The sequence below is a fragment of the Centruroides sculpturatus genome, unplaced genomic scaffold, assembly GCF_000671375.1.
Source record: "Centruroides sculpturatus isolate CEXI.00-Female unplaced genomic scaffold, Cexi_2.0 scaffold677, whole genome shotgun sequence".
NCBI lineage: Eukaryota > Metazoa > Arthropoda > Arachnida > Scorpiones > Buthidae > Centruroides > Centruroides sculpturatus.
Genome location: NW_019385011.1, coordinates 316,561 through 327,664, shown reverse-complemented (window position 1 = coordinate 327,664; position 11,104 = coordinate 316,561). Strand labels below are relative to the sequence as shown.

The 11,104-nt window shown below is 29.8% G+C and overlaps 1 protein-coding gene across 1 annotated transcript in view; it reads right to left on the bottom strand.

Annotated features, from left to right (window-relative positions):
- LOC111633384 (fibronectin type III domain-containing protein 4-like) overlaps window positions 1-8,468 on the bottom strand; it is a 26,157-nt gene extending 17,689 nt beyond the window's left edge. The window contains exon 1 of the mRNA XM_023377942.1: window positions 8,173-8,468. Within this exon, the coding sequence (XP_023233710.1) occupies window positions 8,173-8,248 (76 nt within the window). The 5' untranslated portion in view covers window positions 8,249-8,468. The remainder of the gene's footprint in view (window positions 1-8,172) is intronic.
- Between the last annotated feature and the right edge of the window lie 2,636 nt (window positions 8,469-11,104).

The window sequence follows — 11,104 nt, the reverse complement described above, 5'->3', positions numbered from 1 at the left end:
CTCCTCCCGTTGCTAGTTAGAGAGAGAGAGAGAGAGAGAGAGAGAGAGACTAGTTTATCTTTATAAATGAAGATATTGATCCATATATTTGATATTTATAAATTGCTTTCTTAATTATTTTCATAACACTTGAACTTTACTAAAAAAAATTTATGATTTTCATTAGAATTAATTTTAAAATTAAAATATTTTCTACTGTTTTATTATCATTTATTTAAAAAAAATATTTATAGAAAAAATTTCCTCTAATTACAGTAAAACCTGCCCAAAACGGAACCTGTCTAAACGGAAAACACAGCGATTTTATACATTAAAAAAGAAAAAAAACCTGTTTAAAATGGAAACCTGCCAAACACTTTATACAACATTAATTATTATTATTATTATTATTATTAATAATAGAAATTCATGTTTAACTTTATTATATTTTTTATATTTATATTATATGAAATCTTATCTCATGCATATTGATTTGTTATTTTAATAGAAATATAAATAGAAAAATTTTTATTTTAGTTGTTCTTTTTTTTTTGTTTTTTTCCTCCCTGTAAATATCAATATTATTATTATATTTTGCAAATGTTTATAAATCTAATTCCCATTTAAATAATGATTTATATTGTTTAAAAATTGAAATTCTGACTCGATCTTATTTAAAAGACATTATTTAAATTCAGTAAAATAAACGAAATAATATAAAAGAAAAAGAAAAGAAGACACAAATTCGATTTAAAGGATTTGAATTTTGAATGTCAATACATTACTTCACTATCGATGGGTCATTGGACCATAACAGCAAATGGAAGTTTTCTGTAACCCCGTCCAAGTTAAAAATAAGGTCATTTAATATAATAATAAGATCGAAATAAATAATAAATTTTCGTCCGTTCGTTAATCATTTATGTTTATTTTTAACATAAATAATTGAAATTTAAATTAGTAACTTGTATACATTATCTCAGTTTCAATTCTAGTTGAAGGGAAACAGATCTAAACAAACTCCCTGCAAGATGATTGAAAATACATTAGCATAGTGTTTTTTATTTTTTCATGGTATATTTCTAGTTTATTGATGCAAATGACCAACGTATATCACATTTTATACCTTAACATGAATGCTAATGCAGTACTTATGGTTGAAAATATTAAAGATAATCGATAAGAGGGGGGGAAGAAAATCAATCCTTACTAAATGCATAATATGTATACAAGCAGAATACCCAGAAAAAGGTTTTTTGCAAGTCAATTCGATTTCTTTCCACTCTCCAGACACTTAAATAAAACTTTAAAATGCCGAATGTTGAATATCTTGGCTGAAAAATGGGTTAAAAAAAAGTATCATAACTTATATATTATTCATGTTCGTTAGATTTATGTTGGATATTCAATAAAAATCGTTTTTTTTTACTATATAAAATTAAGAAATAATAATAAAAAAAATTAAATTTTCTAAATTTATTTTTGCTTAAAATATTAAAAAAAGCTGGCAACTGTTCTTGCTGGACTTATCAGGTATNATGGAACGTATTCAAAAATATTTCAATGATAATATCGAGCGAGAATAAATGTAATTTTTAAAATTTTTATGACTAGAAACAATTTAAATACTTTGTTTTTATAAAAAATAAAATGTTTAAACTGTAATAATAATAATAATGTAAAGAAATAATAATAAAAAAAATTAAATTTTCTAAATTTATTTTTGCTTAAAATATTAAAAAAAGCTGGCAACTGTTCTTGCTGGACTTATCAGGTATTCTTTATTCGTTTTCATCCCTAAGAATATCTTTGATTTCGCGTTGATTTAGGAATATTAAGAGATTGGGCCATATCTCCCGTACCAGTAATCCGATTTTCCTGAAAATTTCTGGAAACGTTTCCCTCTTATACACGAATCTCTCTGTAAAATTTCATAAAATTTCATCGAAAGGCACTGGAGTTATTAAGCTTGAAATGGATGCCCTCGTACGTCCATACATACAAAAACCCCCCAAAATTTTTGCTTTTCTGGACGTTTCAACGTCACCGAGTCCAAAAATCTTAAAAGGATTATACTTTCCCTCTGTTATATAAGTAAAATAATAAAAAAAAGTAATAAAAAGTTTTATAAATTTACGACTTTTCACACACTTGTTAACCATTATTATAACAAGCGTTGAAAGTCGTACATTTCGATTTAGATTATAAAAATTTTATATTTTATTCAATTCTTATAAATTGAAAACAAAAAACTTATGGTTTTTCATTAGAAAAACCATCTTAAAGTTGATAAAAAATATAAACAATTTACTAGAAACGTAATAAAAAAATATAAAGAATTCATAATAAATCGTTGAAATAAATAAATTTATTTTTTTTTATGATTTAAACTTTGAAAAAATACAATTTGAAAATCAAATCTTTCACTTAAATGTCCGTAATAAATTTATTAATATGATTTAGAACGTCCTGTAGACCTGATTGTATAAACGAGAAGGTATTACGTGTTGGATAATAACCATAAAGGAGCATAACGTAATATCTACGAGTGTGGAATTTATTGTTAATCTCATTAAGAATGTGTTTAAATAATTATCTATGATTTAATTAAAGCGGTTATATATTTATATTAGAAATATAACTCTAACACGGAGTTACAACGTAATTATTATTATGAAAAATTAAGTAGAAAATGGCGTTAGAAATTAGAAATAGTAATTGGCGATTTATCTAATAGTAATGATTAATTATATAATTCTTCGTTTCATCCATTAACCATAAGTTTTCAATCCGGTTGGCTTTATATTACTAAAATTATTGACCTTGTCGAGAGATTGATGGACTAATGGCGTGTTCAATAACATTAATCGATTCGGACCAATCATCTGTTATAAGCTATAAACTTTTATATATATATATTTTTTTTCTCTTTTATATTGTAAGTTATAATTAATTTTTAAAAATTTATTAATAAATATAATCAAGTTTGCAACACTGCACTTCTACACTCTTCCACATTAAGAGCTTTTGTAAATATTATACATTATGGTACATATCTCCCAAATTAATAGTCCGATTTTCCTGAAAATTTCTAGAAAAATTTCCATCTAATACACAAATCTCGTTGCAAAATTTCATAAAATTTCGACAAAAAGAACAGAAGTTATTAAGCTTCAAATATTGCTCCCCCCCAAAAAAAACATCTCAAATTTTTTGCATTTCTCGACGTTTCAATATCCTCCGAGTCCAAAAATGTAAAAAAATCCGGGGTGTTATATGTTTCCTCTATTATATAACAGCTAGAAAAGTAATATATAAGAGTATATGTGTGGTAGGGAAGACAAAACATATGGTTTTTGTTTATAAAGATACAGCGTGTATGCTCATCAAAGTGGTAAATGTACAGTACAGTGTACTTCAATAACGGTCATTATCGTAATGGATTCCGTTCCTTTATTGTTACATCCTCGTTTTGTTAATTTTTCCATGTATTGTATGCATTTCGATAATTAAAAATAAACGTTAAACTTCGAAGTTGTTCCATCAGAACAAAGAAAAATATCTTTTACTTCTCGACATCTCATTATGCGAATAATTTAAGTGTGATTAATAATTCCATCCCAGTCATTTACTTAAAAATTTAATCTTTAATTTTTATTCTTTTATTCATTCTAAAACTCTTGTAAAATTTAACAATTGGATTAATTTCACTCAATTTTTTTTCCTTATTCAAAAACTTTCAAACTGTAGTAAATAAAATTACAATTATATTTATTCTATTGTATTATTTAAATAGAATCCAAAGTAATAGAATGAACCATTTAATAATATATTACAGAAGGAAAATAGAGGAAACATATAAATATTTGAAGGGGGAGGCTTTATAGATTGATTCGGCGAATCGTTTGCATGAAAGACAATTTAAATATATATTCTACACGTGAATCATTGTGAAGATTTATAACAAGGGCGTTCTTTCACAATGGTTTTCCTGGGCTGCGACGTAGAAAACAAATGCCAAATGCATCTCGACTCGTGTTAATCTCTTATAATTGACCGATAGTATTATTGACAATATCGATTTATTTCTTCGTTCAATCAAATTAATAGAAATTGTATATATTGTTTGTTTGCACTCTTACGTATACTACGAATCATTTACACTTCTAATCTTTTAAGAACGATTTTTTCTGTCTATTCAATTATTTAATGTTATAGTCTATCTTATATACTGTACTGTTGTTTAACTATTGATCTCCTGTTTATTGTATTTTAAAAAAATGTTTCATAACAGATGGAACCGCACACAATTTCAACTTTTTTTTTTTTGGCTGGAAAAGTCATGCAACTCTTTCTTAAATAAAAATTTAATTCTATTTTACTACTATCAAGTAGTATAATGGAATTGTGGCCCTCCAAATCGAAAACTTTGAGCATTTATCCCAAAGTTTTCGATTTGGAGGGCCACAAAAATTTGTTAATGTCGGATTAACGAGTGCAGAGGGCCTAACAATACTCTTCGAGGATATTTTCTACTAGACGATGAGTAATAAAAAACACTACGTCACACACAAGAATGAAAATCTTTATTAATTTCTTCTAAGTATCGAAAACTTATTCAATTTTTAGTCAACAAAGAAATCAAATATGACTCATCACACTCGAACTGATTAGATTCAGTTAATTACTTTACCTAATGACAGAACATTATTACTTTTACGACTGAATTAATGTAACGGAAATTTCCGATACAGAAACTCTTACGAAATCGGAATTTTCTATTGTGTTTTACGATTCCTCGGGGCGAGTATCCACGAAACTTTATTCCTTCCAACAACAATTTATGTTGTTAGTCCTCTGTACGGCTTTGTAATAGAGGAAGGAAAAAAAAAAATATATAAGGGATTTTCTTTAGCAAAATCGATATTTCGCCCATATGTACCAATAACAAATGAGATTAGTTATCGTATCGTTCTGATGTTTCATGACGATTAGGTGATATTCGTGATATTTACAACCTCTAGAATCCAGTAATGTAACAATCTTGGATAAACTACGCTCCATAAAAGTATATAAACGTGTTTTCTTCTCTGGTAAACAATATGCCAAACACCACGACAAATTTTTCAATCGATAATACTGTAAAACCTGTGTAAACCGGACACGGGTTTTTCAATTTATTTCAACTTTAATAAGAAATTAATCGTCTAGACCAACAACAAAAATAAAATATTTGATATAAGTATTAAAGTTCATTAAAATTTCAAATTTTTTCTTCATATTTTTGGAATTTTTAATCAAAATTTATATGCAGTTTTCTCTCTCCTCTATACAGAGAGAGAGAGAGAGAGAGAGAAGACTGATGAATTTTCGACACGTCGTAGTTTAACATAATATTAAAATAAACTTATATAAACAAAATAATAATAATTTATACACTTCGATATATTTATTTTAAAGCCTATTTTTATTCTTTAATCGAGAACTTATTAAAATTTTCAAAGTTTCTACCTCAATTTTCCATTATATTCATTTCTCAATTATTTCTCTTGTGTTTAATTTCCTGTATTCGTCACGTTATCTAGAAACTTTGAAAAGAAACTAAAAATGATCGATTTCTTATTAAACAGCTCGGTTTTCTGTTAAATCACACAGAAAACGGTAATTTAGAACAAAAGAGCGAGCGTACTAACAGTGAAAAGACTACTAATGTAAACAATAGTAATGAGGAACACAAACAAGCATCCAGTAGCATATAAATATATAATTTTTTTTTAAATAATTAAAATAGAAGTTATTTTACCCAATAAAATAGAAAGAAAAAAAATTACATTTCAACTGTTTAACAGAAGACAGCAGTGTTTACTTTACACTCGAAAGGACAATGTTTGTTTTGTAAAGTTTATTGTGTTAACATTGAAGAAATTTATTATTATTATTATTATTCTTTTTTTAAATTTTAATATTTATTATTATTATTATTTTCTTTTTTTTTCGAAGAATTTTGACTTTGAAAATTAGTTTAGAAGAGAAGAACTTAAGGTTTTATATATTAGATTATAGTAGAAATGGCGAAGAAATGAAGGACAACAGAAGAAAGACAAAGATTTTTATCGGCTTATAAAGTAGTATTAAGGTAAAAGTATTGCCATTTTGATAGGTGGCAAAGTTCGTGAAAGTGGTGGTCGGGTGACCTCCATAGTATTTTCCTACGAAGAATACTATAAGACCACCCCTCTTAACTTAATCTCGAGCAATTTTTCTTAATAATTTGCAGTTTTATTATTGTAAATACTCGAATCAATAAGTGTATATTTTATTGTACCACCCTCGTCAATCCCACCCTTAAAAAGACCACAGCAATGCGGCTAATTTAAAAGGAAAAAAATATTTCGAAAAGTATTTTTTTTTTCCGTATATAAATCTTAACTTTTCGATAACAAATGCGTGTTTGCTCATTAAATATAAAATCAGATCGTAGTTTTATGCATAAATTCTGTATAAATCTACTTTAATAATGGCTGTTAATTTCCGTAAACAAACCTCAAATGCTTCATTTTAACCGCTCCTTTTACACTTAATAATATAAATTTAGTCGATTTCAATTTTAAAATGGAATCTTAAATAATTAATTTTGTATAGTACAGTTAACAAACACTCGAAACGTTAACCATTCACTAATTTTAGTACGGTGTAGACTTAGCGTAATTAACTTTAAGCGAAAAGAATAATAAAACTTAAAACTTTGCCATTTAATGAATATACAAGACTGTAATCGATAGATTTAAATTATATACATATATATATATATATACACTGTATAGGGCCGTCTAGAGGGGGGAGGGAGTTGTAGACTTTGCCATAGACTCCGAGAAATCTGACTGTTCCTACTCCCTATAAATTACAGAACTACTTTTTATTAATAAAGAAACATTCTAAGTACTTCATTTGTTCAGAGAAAAACGTCAAAAGGGGCCCACTAAGGGAAGAAAAGGGGCCCCTCCACTCCCAAGTCTCGTACAAACTCAGGAAGATCCTGCATATTTCCTAATTGCTACAGTTAATATCGAACATTGGTTCAATACGACGGATGCAAAGAACTTTGATTTACATCTGTTATAATTGACAAGACGTTTTAGAATTGTCACGATTATATTGATCCACCGGATCATCGTTATTGTCTTTTTATCGCGTTTTGGGGAAGATGCTTTGTCACGCTAGATAAAATTGGTTCGATATTAATAAATAGACGACATTAAGCAATAAATATTGTCAAATTTCTTATTGGGACCATTAACACAATTTATACATCGCCATTTATATGAAAGAACGAGACACGTTTTAATACTTTAGGAAGAAATTGACGACTTGTCTTGTAATATAATCCATTTGGAAATTAAATCTAATTACTTCCATTGTAAAATTGGAATTTCAATTTAAATCTCTCTCAGAATTGAAATTTTGAGCAGCTTCTTAATAGGAAGATTTAAAAATCTACAATAAAACCTACCCAAAATGAAAAAAATTCTTCGGGATGGAGCGGTTATTAAGACAATTGTACGAACCTCCCAATCCAATCCCCTCGAAAGCCCGAACGACACCGTACACACGCAGCTAGTAATTAATATAAATGCAATTTTGTTTTAAAACTTCAATATTTATCCGATAGTTAAAAACAAGAAGAATCAATAGGGAGGAAAAAAAACTAGTTAAAGTATATTTGATTTTAAATGAAATCATTTGAAATGCTGTTTTGTTTTCGAGTCAATCTAGACAAGTAATTGGTTTAAACTGGAATTCACCAAAGAAAATAAAAGGTACTCGGAATGAAATTCGACTTAAAAGAAAATTTACCCTCAGCTGTTCCTAGTAAAAAGGATGGCATTAAACGTGACTCGTGTGCCATAATCCAGATGGTGGAAAAATCAACTCAAAACAGAAAACCGTTTATTTTTTTAAATAGCGTTACGTCATATCCGACTTTATAATAATAAATCACTTGATTTATGTTGTCATCAACGACGTACATAAACACGACACCGTCCTCGTAAAAAAGGTAAACCGGATTTATTTATAACACGCGCTGGACGGTTGGAATAAATCCCTCCTCCTCTCCCTCCCTCCCTCCCCTTCGAAACACCCCGAGAAGTTAAGGTTAACAATGATTTTTTTTTTTTAAATAATGGAACTTACCTGAACAGGTAGTAAACATCCAAATAATCATCTTAGCAAAACTGGTAACGTCACGAGAAAGAAATACGTAAGACATGGGTGATAATAATATCTGCGCGCGAAGCGGCGGTAGATCGAACTGTGCAGGACACGTCGTGAATTATAGAACAGTTTCGAGTTAGGAACACCTGTCATAGAAAGTCCATCGCGACGTCGACTAAATCGATTTTCTTTTTTATCAGGCGAAAGCCCGAAGTTTGGGCCAACAACCAGGACACATTGGCCGATATTCCGAAACGTTACACGATGTGCCCCTCTCGGTCTTACAGTCGGCGAGCAACTGAAAGGGGGAACACCACGCGCACCTGATCTCGTGCGCTATATACACAGCGCTTTCGGTGGTAGTAGCTGTAAGGATGATTTATTCGTAAGTGAACGCCTTCTTCGTCCATAACAACAAATTTCTTCGTCCCTAAGGGCCCTAATGAAATATAATAATTAGTTCCCGATAAGTTAAAATAATAAATAATAAGGAAAATTTTATTAATCGTCATCTACACTAGGAAATAAAAGTAGAATAGACTTTATGCCTTCAATTATTACGTCAGAAGATTTTGATGATTAAGCTTAAAAGGGGGAGTAGCCTACTTCTTTAACGTTTTTTTTTATTGCTAGTTCAGGGCTTCCGAAGATATTAATGAGAAGAAACCTTAGTAAATATCTCCTTAAAATTATTATTAAAAAAAAAAAAGATATAAATATCCTGAGTGTTCTAGGTCCTTAATAATCCCTAGGAGTATATGTCTAATGTTCTTTGTTTAAAAACAAGTTTAATGATTAATTTATCGCCGATACACGCCACTAGAAACTCAATCGATGCATAGATGATATATTTATCGTATACTTGTATTGTTTTTCGATAAATAATAACGCCATTTTTCTCGCGTAAAGTAATACAAAAGAAGTTATAAATATTAAATATACTTCGAGAAAGTTTATAATGAGAAATTTCTAGCAATATTTTTAAAATCAAAACAGAAATAATCCCTTTATAAATAGTTTCCTTGAGCCGAAAGATATTTCCTCTTGACATATANCATTCGTGCACAGAATACACCTTATTTTATAAAGATTTTCAGGAATTATTCTTATAAAATTGTCGAATTGTCGAATTGTTTATATAGTATAATCTCAACGATCTATTGTTGCTAGTTCGAGACGTCTAGTAGTCGACAATCGGGTATTAGCGGTACTGTTGCCAAGTCGTACTAATTTCCCACTAATTGAAACTCTAATCACCACTAAATTTGAACACCTTCCCACTAAATCGAACCCGAACATGGACCCGAACATGGCAACGATTGTCAGGCTCGTTACCTTAGACGGACACTAGAAGCGCGCCTAAGGCCTAGTCTTGGTCTCGAGGAGCCTCAAAAACTAGACGATACGCTTCTAAAACAGGCCCCACCAGCAGGGAGCCACAAACTACTAATTTTAAAGCTAGACTATAAGCTATATTTTATACACTATACAAAAAAAAAAAAAAAAAACAAGAGGAGACGTTAAATTATGTTATATATAAATTATTTATATGTATCAAGTGCTAATTTGCGTGTGTCTAGTGACGAAGAGATACGCTCGAAAGTCAGAAAAAGATTTATGCCTTATCGATAAATAGAATTCATGAATAATTGATAAATCATAAAAACCGATGTTTTATCAGTTAAACTGTTAAAATTAATAAGAAAAAAAAGGAGGTGAAATTCCAATCATTACCTTTCACTACACTTCTTAAGCAGTATATTTAATTTAAACTAAGTTTAAATTAAAAATGCTTATAAAATGTTAAAAAAATAAAAGAAAAAACAGGAAATTTTATAGATTAAAATCAAATATTTTCATAGCAAACAATTTAAAAATTGATAAAAAAAAAAAAAGAGAGAGAGAGAGAGAGAGAGAGAGAGAANCTCGAAAGCCCGAACGACACCGTACACACGCAGCTAGTAATTAATATAAATGCAATTTTGTTTTAAAACTTCAATATTTATCCGATAGTTAAAAACAAGAAGAATCAATAGGGAGGAAAAAAAACTAGTTAAAGTATATTTGATTTTAAATGAAATCATTTGAAATGCTGTTTTGTTTTCGAGTCAATCTAGACAAGTAATTGGTTTAAACTGGAATTCACCAAAGAAAATAAAAGGTACTCGGAATGAAATTCGACTTAAAAGAAAATTTACCCTCAGCTGTTCCTAGTAAAAAGGATGGCATTAAACGTGACTCGTGTGCCATAATCCAGATGGTGGAAAAATCAACTCAAAACAGAAAACCGTTTATTTTTTTAAATAGCGTTACGTCATATCCGACTTTATAATAATAAATCACTTGATTTATGTTGTCATCAACGACGTACATAAACACGACACCGTCCTCGTAAAAAAGGTAAACCGGATTTATTTATAACACGCGCTGGACGGTTGGAATAAATCCCTCCTCCTCTCCCTCCCTCCCTCCCCTTCGAAACACCCCGAGAAGTTAAGGTTAACAATGATTTTTTTTTTTTAAATAATGGAACTTACCTGAACAGGTAGTAAACATCCAAATAATCATCTTAGCAAAACTGGTAACGTCACGAGAAAGAAATACGTAAGACATGGGTGATAATAATATCTGCGCGCGAAGCGGCGGTAGATCGAACTGTGCAGGACACGTCGTGAATTATAGAACAGTTTCGAGTTAGGAACACCTGTCATAGAAAGTCCATCGCGACGTCGACTAAATCGATTTTCTTTTTTATCAGGCGAAAGCCCGAAGTTTGGGCCAACAACCAGGACACATTGGCCGATATTCCGAAACGTTACACGATGTGCCCCTCTCGGTCTTACAGTCGGCGAGCAACTGAAAGGGGGAACACCACGCGCACCTGATCTCGTGCGCTATATACACAGCGCTT